This window comes from Oreochromis aureus, linkage group 3 (genome assembly GCF_013358895.1).
Source record: "Oreochromis aureus strain Israel breed Guangdong linkage group 3, ZZ_aureus, whole genome shotgun sequence".
Classification (NCBI taxonomy): domain Eukaryota; kingdom Metazoa; phylum Chordata; class Actinopteri; order Cichliformes; family Cichlidae; genus Oreochromis; species Oreochromis aureus.
In genome coordinates, this window is record NC_052944.1 from 133,472,853 (window position 1) to 133,489,924 (window position 17,072).

Genomic DNA, 17,072 nt, shown 5'->3' on the forward strand with positions numbered 1-17,072 from the left:
TCATTAAGATAAGATGGGGCCTGATTATTTAAGACCTTGTATGTGAGGAGCAGGATTTTGAATTCTGGATTTAACAGGAAGCCAATGAAGGGAAGCCAAAACAGGAGAAATCTGCTCTCTCTTTCTAGTCCCTGTCAGGACTCTTGCTGCAGCATTTTGGATCAGCTGAAGGCTTTTCAGCGAGTTTTTAGGACATCCTGATAATAATGAATTACAGTAGTCCAGCCTGGAAGTAATGAATGCATGAACTAGTTTTTCAGCGTCACTCTGAGACAGGATATTTCTAATTTTAGAGATGTTGCACAAATGGAAGAAAGCAGTCTTACATAGCAGCCTTGCCTGCTAGCATCTTGCACCCTGCTGTTATGTGCTGGATTGTCTCTGGGGCATCTTTACACAGCCTGCACCTGGGGTCTTGCCTGGTGTGATAGACCCCAGCCTCTATGGATCTTGTACTCAGAGCTTGTTCTTGTGCTGCCATGATTAGTGCCTCTGTGCTGTCTTTCAGTCCAGCTTTGTCCAGCCACTGGTAGGATTTCTGGATATCAGCCACCTCCTCTATCTGCCGGTGGTACATACCGTGCAGGGGCCTGTCCTTCCATGATGGTTCCTCGCCTTCCTCCTCTTTCTTGGGTTTCTGCTGCCTGAGGTATTCACTGAGCACGCTGTCAGTTGGGGCCATCTTCGTGATGGCCCCAACTGCCATCACGAAAATGGAAGATATATATATATATATATATAGATAGATAGATAGATAGATAGATAGATAGATACATATAGGATCGTTGAGTGTGAGAGGAAATGACCTGAAAGATAGGATCATTGCCAAGCTTGAAACCTGGATCCCCCGTAGCCGGTTACCAAGATTACGTGAAGTACCCTCAGAAGGTCTGCTAGATGATGTTAATGCAGCACTACGGACGATACCTACAACCACGATTACCGACACTAACAAGCTGATCTACAATACGGCAGCAGTGATCAGTGAGATGCTTGGCTATAAGTTGAACAGCCACAAGGGGCAGTACCCTCCGTGGAGAAGGAGGCTAGAGGGCAAGATCAAAGTAGCACGAAGAGAGGTTAGCCAACTAACGGAGTTGCAGAAAGGTGCGACAAAGAAGGTGCATAAGAAACACAGCAAGCTGTCCATACCAGCGTCCATAGTGTGTGAATGCGTGTGTGAATGGGTGGATGTCTGGATATGTAAAGCGCTTTGGGGTCCTTAGGGACCAGTAAAGCGCTATTTAAATACAGGCCATTTACCATTTACCATTTATCTGAGGCCTTGGAAACTGCCAAGCAAAGACTCACAGCCTTGGCCAGCCGCTTGAGGAGGTACACCAGAGATCTAGAAGGCAGGAGAACAAACCAGCTGTTCTCCACAGAACCAGCAAAGGTGTACTCTCAGTAGAAAGGGAACAATAAGAGAACAACACCACCAAGGCTGGAGACGGAGCAATACTGGAAGAGCATATGGGAGAAGGACGCAACCCATAACGGCAATGCTCAGTGGCTAGTGGATCTGAGGGCAGACCATAGCGACCTCCCTGAACAGGGTCCAGTAACCATGTGGCAGACATCCAAGAAAGGGTCTCCAGTATGAAGAGTTGGACAGCACCAGGGCCCGACATGGTTCACGCCTAATGGCTGAAGAAGCTGACTGCACTCCACGACCGTCTGGCAGCACAAATGAACCAGCTGCTAGTTAACAAGAGACACCCGGAATGGCTAACTGAAGGTCTGCATCAATAAACTTTCTGAATCCTTTATCATCTGCAGCTGAAAATAGTTGTGGATGATTACTGTATCTTTCTAATGTGACGTTGTTGTCCCTGGCTCTCTTTCTCTCTCTCTCTCCCTCCCGCTCTGTTCCTGTGCTACTGCAGTGTAACTACCGCCCCTCCCCCCTCTGCCCAGTGCAAAGCACAAGGCTCCCGTGCGGAGTGAAGCGGAAAAAAAAGTGAGAGAGAGGGTGAGAGAAAGAAAAAAACCCCCACAGCTCGGGTCGTTTTGTGTCAGTCAAAGCGAGAAGCTGGCATAGCGTTGAGCTTTATTGTTAATTAATTAAAAATATATATGTAAAAGAAAAAAGGAGTAGATGTGTTTTCTGTCTTTAGAAAAAGGTAACATTGATTATAATTTGTTGGGCTAATTCTGACCAATCGTGACAGTCCAGAACTTTTCCCTGCTGCTGTATCCTGTAACAATCAGTGTTGGGACTAACGTGTTACTAAATAACGTGTTAGTCCCAACACTGGTAACACTGGCATGATGTTGACGGTGAATCTGGAGGTTTGGTTTCAGTGAACCTGCCTCATGTTGGTTATGTTTAACCACCAGAAGCTTCAGAATAAAGGAAATAATAAATAGAGAAATAAAAAAAGGAAAAACTCATCTGACAGGAAAACGTGTTCAGAAACAGACGACCTGTAATTAGTAAATGTGTTTTTTTACAGTACTAATATCGTCTTTATGGCGGTGTGATGATGACGTCACCTGATTTTAGTTTTATGATTCCCTGGCTCCCATCTGAGGTTTCTCATGTTTGTAAAAGTTACCTCATCATCCTCAGAGTCATCCTCCTCAACTGGCTGCTACTTTATGAAAACCATGTGTAACAACTGCACATGTGTTTGAAAAAAACAAACGCTTTGATTTTGACACCCCAAGAAAATCTCTCTAGATCTGCATGTGTTCAGAGTAAGAGCAGAATAAACAGCAGCAGAAGAAGATTGATGAACAACTGCATATCAGCTGGAGCTGCAGCATCTGCACAGAGTTAGATTGGCTCACGCTGATTTGTTTGTTTTTTCAAACAGGACAGCAGAGAGAGAGAGGAGGAGATGAAGAGTGCAGCAGATTGATGAGACAGTGAAGAAGAGGTGAGCATGTGACAGAGCAGAACCAGTTTAAAGGAGCCATTATGGCTCAATAGAAGCTCTGAAGTCACACTGTGAACATGTCAGCACACATGACAGCTAAATCAACATGGAGCTCTGAGTGTTTATTAAAGGATCATTGGACGCTCTGACACAGCTGACTGCAGCCTTTAGCTGTGAGCACACAGTGTCTCACATTTACATTCACTTCACTGTCAAACACAATAACTTTAAACAGCTGCTGGTATCAAGTGAAGACAGCAAAGCTTTCAGGGCTGAGCCCCCAGTGTTTCAGGATAATGGCCCCAGAGACCACAGTCAGATATGTGGGGAAGTATTTTAAGTTTAAAACTTCCTTTAAGCACCAACAGCAGAGACGCACAAAGTCGCAGACAGGGAACAAAGTATTTTAGGTTTGTATTGTCAGATTATTATAATCATTATACTGAACAAATATCTGAAAAATAAAAGCCTCTATTCCCCAAATATCATGAGGTTATCACTACATTCACATGTCATTGATGTGTTCTTTCACACAGATCAGTTTTGGATGTGTGTGGCCCATACACTAAAACCATGACACAAATTCATATGATGTGACCGACAGACTGTGTTCACTGTTTCTTTTGGTAAAATCATCTTCTCGTGTTTTTATAGAAAGATGATGGAAGAACCTAAAGAACAGCCAGTCAAAGCAGCTCCATCAGCAGGTAGGTGATCAGTGCTTTGTATGATTAGATGTATGGATGTATAGACTTCAGGCAGATTCTTTTTTGTAACTGTGATAAGTACATAAAATTCATGAGTCCTAACATGTCCTAATCTTTGCCTTAATCTTTCTTTGGGGCATTTTTATAACATGAGAACTTCCAGTCTAAGGAGTTTGGCAGAGAAACAACTGGACTTTTTTGTGCTTCAAACCCACATATGAGGTTAAAACGATGCCACCTTAAAATGAAACTAAAAAATATTGAAACTGAAACAAATGTATTGAAAGTGAAAAAAATGATAGTGAAAAAACATAAATATAGAAATTTAAATAAAAAACTCACCACCATGTTTTCACACTTACATCGTTTTTTTCCACATACAGTTATTTTTTCAGCTTCAATTAGCTGGCACTGTTTCTGAGGGTGCGCTTGAGGGGCGGGGCTTCAGAGCCACATATATTAGCCACATATATTTGTGCACATTATATTGCTGACCAGTGACTGTAGAAATCATGGACGACCGAATATCTGCAGCAGCCGCAGTCATGAAGAAACTTGCGTATCTCTGAACGGCACATAGAGCGAGGACGCTGAGAGGAGGTCCAGCGTTTACCGACTGTTTCAAACTGACAGACTGAGGTGTTCTTCAGTATCTACCTGACAGAAGGACCTGAGAGCCGCCACAATATTTTTGGTAAGTTAAAGGTGTTTGTAAGCTAACCTGTAGCTAACATCCTTAGCTAGCTAGCTAAGATGAGCACTCGGCTGTCGGGAAAACTTGTTTTGTAAAGTTTGTTTAGCTAACCCGTGCAGGTGAATGAAATTAACAGAAACGCACCGGGCTGCTCAGTCACTAACTAACCACAGTTACTGTACTTTTATTATGAGTATTACACTGTAAGAGCAACAGGCTGGACTCTGCTACAAACCAAATACTTCTGCTTGGCAGCTTAAGTTAAAATATATGTTTAATTTTTCCACAGATTACATTTTCAACACTGACTCTGTGTATTGTTTTTACTGTTTGTTTCAAATGTTCAGGTTAAATAAAACAGTCTGAATCATTCTTATTGAGGTATTGTTCACAAAGTTACATGTGCAGTACAGCTTACATCCTTTGAGAGGGAAAAAAGCATTAATTAAAAGCTTTAATACCGTATTTTCACGACCATAAGGCGCACATAAAAGTCTTAGATTGTCTTCAAAAAGTATGGCGCGCCCTATAGTGCAGTGCGCCCTGTGTGTGTTGTAAGGAGGACGTAGTAGAGAACACCATGAGAACGCTAAAGGGTGAAGTGTGGGCGTTGACTGTACCGGTATATACGATCGCACATACCTGTATAAAAGAACAGGTATGTGCGTTATGCAGGACATCGTTGTTTTAACAACCCTGAAAATGGCAAAGAGACACGCTTATGAAGCACAGTTTAAACTGAAGGCCATCAGCTACGTGGAGGAACATGGAAATCGAGCAGCGGCGAGAGAATTTAAGATTAATGAATCGATGGTTCGCAAGTGGAGGAAGCTGGAAAACGAGCTCCGACAGGTCAAGAAGACGCAGCTGAGTTTCCGCGGACATAAGGCGAGGTGGCCCGAGTTGGAGGAAAGACTCGAGCAGTGGATCATCGAGCAAAGAACGAGTGGGAGAAGCGTTTCGACGGTCACCATTCGACTACAAGCAGTAACGCTAGCAGAAGAAATGAAAATTGAACATTTCCAAGGAGGCCCGTCTTGGTGCTTTCGTTTCATGAAACGGTGCCATTTTTCCATCCGGACCAGGACTACGGTAGCGCAACAACTTCCAGCGGATTATAAGGAAAAGCTGGCCATCTTCCGCTCCTACTGCAGCAAACACATCGGTGACAAAAACATCCAGCCCAGCCACGTCACAAACATGGATGAGGTGCCGCTCACTTTCGACATCCCGGTGAGTCACACGGGAGCGATACGCACAACAGGGCACGAAAAGTCTTCTTTTACTGTTGTGCTTGGCTGCCATGCTAATGGGCAGAAACTGCCGCCTATGGTGATTTTTAAGAGAAAGACTTTGCCTAAAGAGAAGTTTCCAGCAGGAATCATCATTAAGGCAAATGAAAAGGGCTGGATGGATGAGGAAATGATGAAAGAGTGGCTGAGGGAGGTGTATGTAAGGAGACCAGGTGGTTTTTTCCACGCATCACCATCGCTGTTGATCTGTGACTCTATGCGTGCCCATCTCACAGCCGATGTGAAAAAACTAGTGAAACAAATGAACTGTGAGCTTGCTGTCATTGTGGGAGGCCTGATAAAGGAACTCCAACCGCTGGACATCGGTGTGAACCGGCCGTTCAAAGTAAGGCTGCGAGCGGCGTGGGAGCGATGGATGACCGATGGAGACCACAGTTTCACTAAGAGTGGAAGGCAGCGCCGGGCGAGTTACGCCACAATTTGCCAATGGATTGTAGATGCTTGGGCTAACATGTCTGCTGGCCGGCATCATTTCCGAGGAGCCGCACGGCACGGAAAGTGACTCTGACAGTGAAGAAAGTGAACCTGGCATGTTTGATGGAGATGTAGCACAGCTGTTCAATTCAGACACAGAGGATGAGGATGATGGGTTTGATTGATGATGATTACCGGTAATAAAAACGTGAGTACCAAACTCAGTTTTGCTCCCGCTTTATTTTTAAATACGCACACTTGTATGCGCCCTATAATCAGGTGCGCCTTAGGTGTGTGTTAAATACAGTAATCGCACACATAACTGAGACTGCGCCTTTTAGTACGGTGCGTCTTATGGTCGTGAAAATACGGTATTTGTTATAATGCCTCTGTATGTTGGTGACCACGGTGCAGCAGCAGACTGAACCAGGGCTGAAACCTGCTCCATCTGCTCATGTATGGAGATTCACATTCACAAAGCACCAACAACTCAAAGGTTAACATTATATTGGAAAATCTGTTGGTATATACGGCTTTAAAAAATAAACAGTTCATATGTCAGCAGAGCTGAAGAACTGAAGAAATGTAAGAGAAGAACTTACATTTCCTGGGTGTGTGAGGACAGAAGGATCAGCTTTATTTCAGATTTGAGAGATAAACTTTATATTTCAGTTTGTGATGATTCTGTTCTCTTTGTGATTACAGGAGCTGCCCTCAGATTCAGACCTCAGCACCACCCAGTGACAACAGACAGATCATCCAACATGTTAACAGCAAAATGAACTGATGAAAACAGTACAAAGGTTAAAGTACCACATGTGCTGTAGTGAAAGCTGCAGCTGTTTTATTGATAAAAACAAAGTCAAAAGGATTAATCACCCATGTATCATATGATTGTTGGGTTTTTCTCTGTATCTATTATTGTACGATCTACTGTACAATATAAAGCACCTTGAGGCGACTGTTGTTGTGATTTGGCGCTATATAAATATAATTGAATTTAATTGAAATGTAACTGTGTCAGAATATATCAGCATTAACAGGACCTCAGTTTGGTGTTTCAGAGAGCTGTCTAAGACCTGCACAGCTTCTGTTATAAACACTTGATGTACTCAGCTGCATGAAAAGCACATTTGAGTTTCTCTGACACAATTAAATAAAACCTGATGAAGGTCAAAGGTCGTCACTTGTATGTCGAACTACAGACTTGTGATCTGGAATTCTTTCACTGTTTTTTTGTTTGTTTGTTTGTTTGTTTTGCCCATAGTCTGTTATTTACCATAAAGTGATTCAGAGTCATTTATACCAAAGTAACCAGGAACCAGAGGATAATATATTTTTAAATATATAACTTTCTACAGGACTAAATATAATATCTCTAAGTAAAAGTCCAGAGACTCTGATTATTATGCAACTATTTATAACATTACACAAAGCAAAGCTCAAACGTGGCCTCCTGGTGAGTCGTGTTGAACCAAAGGAAGATCCTGTTCTGGTGTCCTTAGAGGAGGTCAGAGACGTCCACAGTGGGGACACCAGATGATGATCTTTGGTACAAACTGTGTCTGCGATTGTTTCTGTCTCGTCCAGTTATCAAAGGACACACCATCAACCACAGAGATCATCCAGGAGCTCCCAGTGGACCACCTGAAGCCAGCCGTGGTCCAGATCTATGACGACTACCAACCAGGTCCAAGTCTGACTAAGCTTTACTCCAACAGCTCACTGACACACTTCAGAGGATCCATCAGACTGAACAGTTCATACAAGCTGATGTTTCCATCACTGGGACTCAGAGAAATGACACTTTCATAAATCTGGTTTTAGTCACTTTGAGTGTAAACAGGAAACAAACTGCATCATTTGTGCTTCTTGCACCAGGATCCTCTCGTCTGTTGTGGGATTTCTCTTTAATGTATTGTCTTTTCATGTATTGTCTTGATGAAATGCTTTCATGTTACTTAGTTTAGTACGTCTGGTTCACACCTCATTCACGCCGGGAAAACAGACGGTGAGAAACTGGTAAATGTCTCCGAGGAGGCGGCAGCCAGGAGACGGAAGCTCACACAGGAAGACTTGACCCCAGAGTGGGGGAGATTCACACATGTGATAGAGGGTCTTTCTGTTTAGAGCCAAGGTGTGAACTGCAACTGTAAAAGCCTTTTGTTCTGTGACTGTGTATAAAAAGGACCTGAACTGTTCATTGTCAGAGACTACTTTCAGTGCCCCCTGACTGACGTCTCTCCTCATGCATGGGAAATAAAGTGTTGGGTTTTAACCGCTCATCGTGTCTGCAGGCTTTGTTAAGAAATTTCCACAACAGTTTGGCGCTGTGAGCAGGGTGATCCAGTGTTCTCGCTGAAGGACGGCTCTGGGACGGCTGATCACCCCGAGGTAGCAAAACGCTTCGGTCCTGCCAGCTGTTTAAAAGCAAAGAGAAAGGCAGAGTCACAGAGCCTGTGCTTCAGCGACCACCGAGATCACCTTGACGAATTGAGGGGAACTCCTGCAGAACGGTGAGCTGTATCTACCATTTATACAAGTCACGAGAGTTTTTTGTCTGGCCGAAAAGGGGGGAGAACGCCTGCTGACCCCGGAGTTCGAGTCTCCGGGAGGAAAATCCTGGTGGTTTGAGGCCCCAGGCTTGTGTTGGGTACGGTCCATCACAAGGACATTGGCTCGGGCGTGCTGTTGGGGAGAAGCCGGCCCAGACCTGTGTTCGATCTAAGTACGCCACAGGGACAGCGGTTCGGGTACACTGTCGGAGTCCATTTCTGCATACTATAGTGCACGGAGTGGCGGTGTTCGTTCCTTGGTCCGTAGAAGGCAAGGAACCTCACGGGGGACGCCTCGTGTAGTAAAATGGGATCTAGATCCAGTAGAGCGGCAGACGTTCCACCAGGCGGCCGGGGACAAAACTCAATATTTGACTGTATGGTTAAGAAATGGGGAATTGGGTGTATGAAATATGTTGTTAAGTGGCAAAAAGTAAACGGGTTTCCTGAAAAGGGATCGCTGAGTGTTAACCAGTTAAAGAAAATAGAGGAACAGTTGCGGGAGGAAGAAGCAAAATTATTGGGGAAAGGGAAAGTTAGGACCGTAGATCTGCGTAGGGTAAGCGATGAGAAGGAATGTTTGAAAATGTGGATGAAAGAAGCAGAAAGAAGAGAAAACAAAGCAGCTCTGAAAGAATTACCTAGAGAAGTGCGTGGAAGGGAGGCTGACGCAGAATCTGCCTCAGCGCCTCTTCCACCTCCGTATAACACGGAGAACAAAACACCATTTTCCTGTTCACGCACTGTTTGTGCTTCCCCAGTACAGGCTGTTTTGCAGGGCCTGAAAGCCGATGCGGACCTGGACTCCTTTCCCTCCCCATCCCGCTCTGCACCACGCGTCCCACAGCCAGAGGATGCAAGCGCCAATCCCGCTACTGAGGAGCGACAGCCCCGTCAGGATGAAGCGGAAAGTATGATACTCAGATCCGACACAGCGCTCAGCAACACACGGAGCACGTCGCGAGCTGAAAACGCGCCGCGAGCTGAAGCGACGAAAACACAGCAACGGAGAGCTGTGAGAGGAAAGAACAGATGTAAGGACAGCCGCCATGGATATTACACCCTGCCTTTTGCCACGGATCAGCCTGAATATTCTCTCACTGATGACGAGCGGGACGATACAGACGACGCAGACAGCAGCGAGGAGGCCGAAAAGTTCCACACCGGGCAGAGAACGCGGAGACAGCGACAGGCGAAAGGAGAAAGCCTGCAGCTCCCGATGGTGGAAGTGGCGGGACCCGAGGGACCTATTTTAGTTCACAGACCGTGGACACAGTCAGACATCGCTGACGCCACAAGCCATCTACCTGACCCCCTCATGTCGGGTGCAAAGTTTGGTGAGCAGCTCCTAATTTTCTGCCAAGAATATCGTCCCACGGGTCAAGAAATTAGACGCGCAGTGGCAGGCAAGCTGAAGCCATGCGACCTGAGGAAAATATCACCTCACTTGCCTGATCCTACACTGAGGATACGACACCTGACCTATGAGCACGGCGAAAACCGTGAATATTGTACTGCAGTAACACTCCTAATGGATAAGCTAAAGGAGGTTTTCCCGGACAAGGTGGACATGGCAAAGATTCAGGCTTGCAAGCAAAGAAAGGATGAATCTGTGGACGATTTCATACATCGCATGACAACTGTGTTTGAAGTTAATGCTGGAATACCCAAAGATGACATGACGGGCACCTCCGCCTCCACATATGAGCACCATCTTTGCGGCCATATTTTCCGGGGACTGAGACCAGACGTGGCAGCCGAGGTGAGGCGTTCATATGTGGGGGGAGAAGATGAACCTCGGTTAACGGAACTGCGACGCCATGCCCGCCATGCTCAGAACCACCTTGACGAAAGAAAAAGCAAGAGAGAGGAAAAACAGAGTGCCGACCTCCACAACGCGGCCTTAACGCTGTACAAGACTGCAACGAACCCACGGAGTGACTTCCACGGTAAAGGCAGCTGGCATCACCGAGGCCGGAGAGGAAGACGCGATCGACAACGACGACAGTTTGGAGGAGACCCAGATACCTGTTTTTCCTGTGGTGAACATGGACATTGGAGGCGATACTGCCCTAACTACAGCCACCCTAGAGGTGACCAGCATCAACGCCAAAGTGACCAGGGCCAACAGTGGGTGCAGGCGGACTGAGACCTGGGGGAAAGGACGCCAGAGCACGCTTCAGGCTGTGGTTTGCCCACCTCATCAGAACAGGGAAGTGAAAATCACACACACATACACACACCCATTGATGTAGAAGGTGTTTTACACACAGACACGCACACTTTAATACATCACACTTTTGAGCATGTAGAACACGTTTCTTTGTCACCAGCTGGTACATATGTACATTTAAATAGCGCGCCATATAAATCACTGCCCTTGTATAAAATGTTAGTTTGTAATCAGGAAGTAGAATTTCTTGTCGATTCCGGGGCCACCCACTCGGTACTACGCTCAGATTCTCTCTCACCCCAGCCCGTGCTGGGCGAGAGGTTCACTCATTCTGTATCAGCATCAGGAACCATACAGAGAGAAACTTTCACCATACCCCTGTGTTGTGTAGACGGACAGGGTAGAAAATTCACACACGAGTTTCTGTGTTCAGACCTGTGCCCAGTCAATTTGCTTGCCAGAGATTTGATGTGCAAACTGAAAATAAGTTTAATCTCCTGCTATAATGGCATCACAATCACACAATCTGACTATGATTATATGATGGTGAAATATAACCCCGTGACTCCAGCTTTCGCTTACGGGTGGAAGCTGGAGGAGGGGCCGCTTGTTGCAGAATTCATACAAGCGACTCGCAACTGCATGCCTCCAGATGTCTGTTTTATGGCTCCTGGAGAGTTGAGTTGCACATCCCACTTTTCTCTGCATGGCCCTGATGACAGTTATGAGGAAGAATGGTCCAGAACCGAAAATGATTTACTAACTGTGACATGTATGTTTTGGAACTCCACATTTGCTGCGCTTGCGATTTCTCTCACTGATGAGCAAAGAAACATGTTTACTATGGATGCATCCGTCCCACATGTTCCCCTAGCAAAAGCTCACAGCTGCCAGTGGGAAGACATGGGAGAATTTATGCACCGGTGCTACCGCGCTTGCGATTGGGAACCTACAGAGGATCCCACAGTTTTGTTTTCTCGAGAAATGAAAGCCTACAGAAAAACCATGACATATACAGTCCATTGTGTCCGCTCAGTTGAGCTAGTGAACATAGCTGTCTCACACTGTCTACTTCAAACGACACCTCCTCTAAACTCCTCACACCCCCTGCTGACAGAGGTGCCTGACGGCCTGTGGGCCTCATCTAAGTATGATGTAGGCCTAATTAAAGATTGTGAGCCTGTGGTAATCACTCCAAAGTCCTCTTTTAGACCATGCCAAAGACAATATCCTCTGAAACAGGAAGCCATAGAGGGGATTACTCCTGTGTTTGAATCCCTGTTAAAGGCTGGAGTAATTATCCCATGTCCCACCTCTCCGGTTCGCACTCCACTATTCCCTGTGAAGAAAATCAGAGGACCAAATGAGCCTGTTGAGTGGCGGTTTGTGCAGGACTTACAAGCTGTGAACAAGGCTGTGATCCCCAGAGCCCCTGTGGTTCCGAACCCCCACACCATTTTGTCCCAAATACCATCTGATGCTATGTGGTTTACTGTTGCTGACCTGACTAACGCATTCTTCTCTGTTCCAGTTCACCCAGATAGCCAGTTCTGGTTTGCTTTTGAGTTCCAGGGAAAGGCTTACACATTCACTCGGTTGTGTCAAGGCTACTGCGAATCCCCCACAATCTACAATGCCGCCTTAAGAGACTCTCTGTCAGACTTGCTCCTCTCCCAAGGCACAGTGTTACTTCAATATGTCGATGATCTGCTACTGTGTGCACCCACACAAGAGCAGTGTCTGACAGATTCTCTCACTTTACTGACACATTTGCATCACAAGGGCCACAAGGCTAGTAAGTCAAAACTACAGTTTTGTAAAGAGCAAGTCACATTCTTAGGGCATGTGATCTCTTACAACTCTCACCAGATTTCCTCCAAGAGGGTGGAAGCTGTGATGACCATTCCAAAACCTCTCACAAAAAAACAGATGATGTCATTCCTAGGAACCACATCATACTGCCGCAATTTCATCCCACACTACTCCTCTGTGGAAGCTCCACTTACTGCACTCATACACGGTACAAGCCTGTCAGCTAATGATTGCATTTCTTGGACACCAGAGGCTGAAGCTGCCTTCATTTCCTTGAAAAAGCTGCTGCAAACAGCGCCCGTTTTAGCGCTTCCAGACCCATCCAAACCATATACACAAATGGTGGATGAAAAGAATGGTTTCATGTCTTCTGTTCTTTTACAGCAGCATGGTGATTCACTCCGCCCGGTGGGTTATTACTCTTCCAAGCTTGACCCAGTAGCTGCAGGACTGCCTGGATGCCTACGAGCAGTAGCTGCGTGTGAGAAGGCCGTGCTCGCCTCACGTGACATTGTAGGGTACTCTCCTCTGACAGTGCAGGTACCCCATGCAGTTTCTCTCATTTTGCTGGAGCAGAAAACTTCACACCTTTCAGCAGCTCGCTGGCTCAGGTACTCTTCCATACTGCTTGACATGCCCAACATCACAGTGAAGCGATGCACAACACTTAACCCAGCCACTCTTCTTCCCACGCCAGAGGATGGTGAGCCACACAGCTGCACTGCTGTATTAGGTGAAACTTGTACACCTCGGCTTGACTTGTTAGATGTTCCCATCGAGAACTCTGACATAGTGTTATATGTAGATGGCTCCTCTTCCCGTGATTCACGTGGAACTAACCGGGTGGGTTTTGCTGTGTGTTCTGATCATGCCACTCTCGTTTCAGGCTCATTGCCCAGACACTTCTCAGCACAGACTGCAGAACTTGTGGCGCTCACAGAAGCCTGTAAACTTGCGGAGAGTCAGTCGGCCACCATCTACACTGACTCTCGCTACGCGTTCGGTGTGGTGCATGATTTTGGCGCCTTGTGGAGGCACAGAAAGTTCCTGAAATCTGATGGGAAGCCCATCCTCAATGCTAACCAGGTAGCAGCGCTGCTGGATGCCATCCTCCTGCCTGCTCGCATTGCTGTAGTGAAGTGTGCAGCACACACAGGTAAAACTGATTCTGTCTCCCAAGGAAATGCGGCCGCCGATGCAGCAGCCAAAGCAGCAGCCGAAGGAGGCCTACCTTTCCAACTTGTCTTGGCACCACTGTCCACGCCTAACCTTGCTGATCTTCCTGCCGTACAGTCATTTGCCTCCCAGCCAGAGAAAACTCTCTGGCGCAAACATGGCTGCACACTGGTCGACTCTGTCTGGCGATCTCCTGACGGCCGCCCATGTCTCCCTAAACACTTCTTCCCCTGGTTTCTAAAATGGACACATGGATTGGACCATGCGTCCAAAGGGGGGATGCTACAAGCAGTAACATCGCTGTGGTTCACCAAAGGGTTTTCCACAGCAGCTGAGAGGCATTGCAAAAAGTGTCTCATTTGTGCGACCAACAATGTGGGACGCCCAGTACAGGTAAACACTGCAGCACATCCCCCACCAGACATGCCTTTTGACCATCTAATGATGGATTTCATTGAATTGACACCAGCCGAGGGGAAGAAGTATTGTCTAGTAGTAGTGGACATGTTCTCTAAGTGGGTAGAAGCATTCCCCACTAAAAGTGCAGACAGCAGTGCAGTAGCAAAAGCCCTCCTGTCAGAAATCATTCCCAGGTGGGGTATCCCGGGAAAAATCACAAGTGATAATGGTACTCACTTTGTGAACCAGGCATTGAAGGAGATCAGCAAGCAACTAGGTTTCAAATTGCAAACACACTGTGCATATCATCCACAATCTGGAGGTGCTGTGGAGAGAATGAACGGCTCCTTAAAGTCCAAACTGGTAAAGTGCTGTGAAGAAACTGGCCTCACATGGCCAAAAGCACTTCCCCTCGTGCTGATGTATGTGCGCACACGAACCAGACCTCCAGCACACCTCAGCCCTTATGAGGTGTTGTATGGACGACCTGCCAGAGTGGGGGCAGAACCCCCCAAATGGACTGGCATGTCCACAGAGTTGTGCAACAGCGAAATGATTGTGTATTGTCAAAATCTCTCGAGGACTCTCTCGCAGGTGCACCGAGCAGTGAAAGCAGCCCTGCCCAGGCCAGCAGAAGGACCCCTGCACCCATTCAAACCAGGAAACTGGGTGCTAGTGAAGGATTTCAGGAGGAGACACTGGAAGGCGAAGCGGTGGCTGGGCCCTTTCCAAGTCCTATTGACCACACAAACAGCAGTAAAGGTTGGAGAACGAGTTACTTGGATCCACGCCAGCCACTGTAAGCTGTTTGGAGGAGAACCACCCAGAACGGAGGAGCAACCAGAAAAGACAAGCGGGCAGAATAATCCCGCACCTCATTCAGGTAGTAGGCAGTCTACCCCTACCTGCAACAATGCGACAAGCCAGGAAACACCTCATCATTGGGTAGCTCTGATGCTCTTCAGTGGGCTGATTGTTGCCCTCTGGTGGAGCCTCTGGAGAGATCAGCAGCCGAGCACCATGTCAACATCCAGGGAGGCTCGGGCAACAGAAGGAGCAGCCCACGACATGAGAGACAAATGCCTTACTGAGTATGGCGGATACATTGAGCTACACTATACGTATGCGACTACCCAGACCTTCAGCTTTGATCTGTGCAATGTGATAGACTGTAAAGGCTATAATGAGAGCTGGAGAGGTTATGATGTTTACTTGTGCATATTTGGACATGAGTTCCGGGACACCAGAAGTGGTGTCCAAGTTGGAGTTTTGTGTGGTGGCATTCCAGGCCGGGTACTGGGGGAACAGGTAAAATCAACAGAGGGTAAGATAAAAAGTAAGAACAGTTTTTCCTTTGTTAGAGCCCAATTGGCGACTGGTACCGGCCTGAACCCATTACTGCTAACAATTAAGAATCTGAATTGGAACCCATTTTCCAGGAGACCAAACTTCCCAGGACAATGTCCAACGACTGGCCAATCTGACACGGGATGCAGTGGCGGGCCTATCCGAACAGCTGGCTGCCACATCCTTGATGGCCTGGCAGAATCGAATGGCTCTGGACATGCTCTTAGCTGAAAAAGGGGGGGTCTGCACTATGGTAGGTCCTCTGTGCTGCACCTTCATTCCAAACAACACAGCCCCAGATGGCACTGTAACCAGAGCCTTGGAAGGTTTGCGAACACTGTCATCTCAAATGACAGAGGACTCCGGCATTACTAACCCCTTAGACGGGTGGTTCAACAAACAGTTTGGGAAGTATAAGGCCATAGTAATGTCGTTGTTAATGTCCATAGCCACTTTTATTGCCATTCTCACATGCTGCGGCTGTTGTCTGATCCCATGCCTCCGCACCCTAGTGAGTAGATTAATCACAGTGGCACTGACAAGAGAAAGCGAGTCTCCCAAATTGCAGCTTCCCCTATTGCAGGCTGAAGATTACAGTGATAATAACAAGAGCGAGGATGATTGGGATGAGTGAAATTATTTTCCTGACACTGTAAGAATGATGCATATTGTGAAACCTTTTTGAGTGTGCAATATTGCTGATGTAATTAACAGAATGTTAGGAAGAGAAATCCTTGTTACTAGTGATTGAGATGCAATCAAGAGGGTGGGAACTGTTGTGGGATTTCTCTTTAATGTATTGTCTTTTCATGTATTGTCTTGATGAAATGCTTTCATGTTACTTAGTTTAGTACGTCTGGTTCACACCTCATTCACGCCGGGAAAACAGACGGTGAGAAACTGGTAAATGTCTCCGAGGAGGCGGCAGCCAGGAGACGGAAGCTCACACAGGAAGACTTGACCCCAGAGTGGGGGAGATTCACACATGTGATAGAGGGTCTTTCTGTTTAGAGCCAAGGTGTGAACTGCAACTGTAAAAGCCTTTTGTTCTGTGACTGTGTATAAAAAGGACCTGAACTGTTCATTGTCAGAGACTACTTTCAGTGCCCCCTGACTGACGTCTCTCCTCATGCATGGGAAATAAAGTGTTGGGTTTTAACCGCTCATCGTGTCTGCAGGCTTTGTTAAGAAATTTCCACAACACGTCTCTCCCACAGCAGGAAGTTCAGCTCTGCTCTCATGAAGCAGCAGGAAGATGTGAGGCTCAGAGTGAGGACTGAGTACAGACTGATGGCACACTCAGCCTTTTGCCACTGCATGCACAGCTGTGAGTCATGTGACACTCGTGCACTCGTGTTGATCTCATTGCAGATAAGTGAACTCTCCCAGGGGCAACGATCACACACAGTGGTGTGAAAAAGTCTTTTCACTCAGTCATTTCTGACTGTTTTTATCACACAAATGTTCCTGTTAGACAAAGATAACACAAGTAAATAAATGATGATGTCACTGATTAAGGCACAAAGGTGATCCCAACCTACCTGAGCTGTGTGCAAAAATAACTGCCCCTCTGCTTCAATCATGAATGAACTGTGATGAA

The 17,072-nt window shown here is 46.5% G+C and overlaps 1 protein-coding gene across 1 annotated transcript; it reads left to right on the top strand.

The window, feature by feature from the left end:
- The first annotated feature begins 11,532 nt into the window (after nucleotides 1-11,532).
- On the top strand, nucleotides 11,533-16,851 carry LOC120438597 (protein NYNRIN-like). The gene is made up of 3 exons (XM_039608984.1): nucleotides 11,533-15,449; nucleotides 15,565-15,798; nucleotides 16,844-16,851. The coding sequence occupies exons 1-3, from the start codon at nucleotides 11,573-11,575 to the stop codon at nucleotides 16,849-16,851; spliced, it is 4,119 nt and encodes a 1,372-aa protein (XP_039464918.1). The 5' UTR covers nucleotides 11,533-11,572.
- Nucleotides 16,852-17,072: the final 221 nt, after the last annotated feature.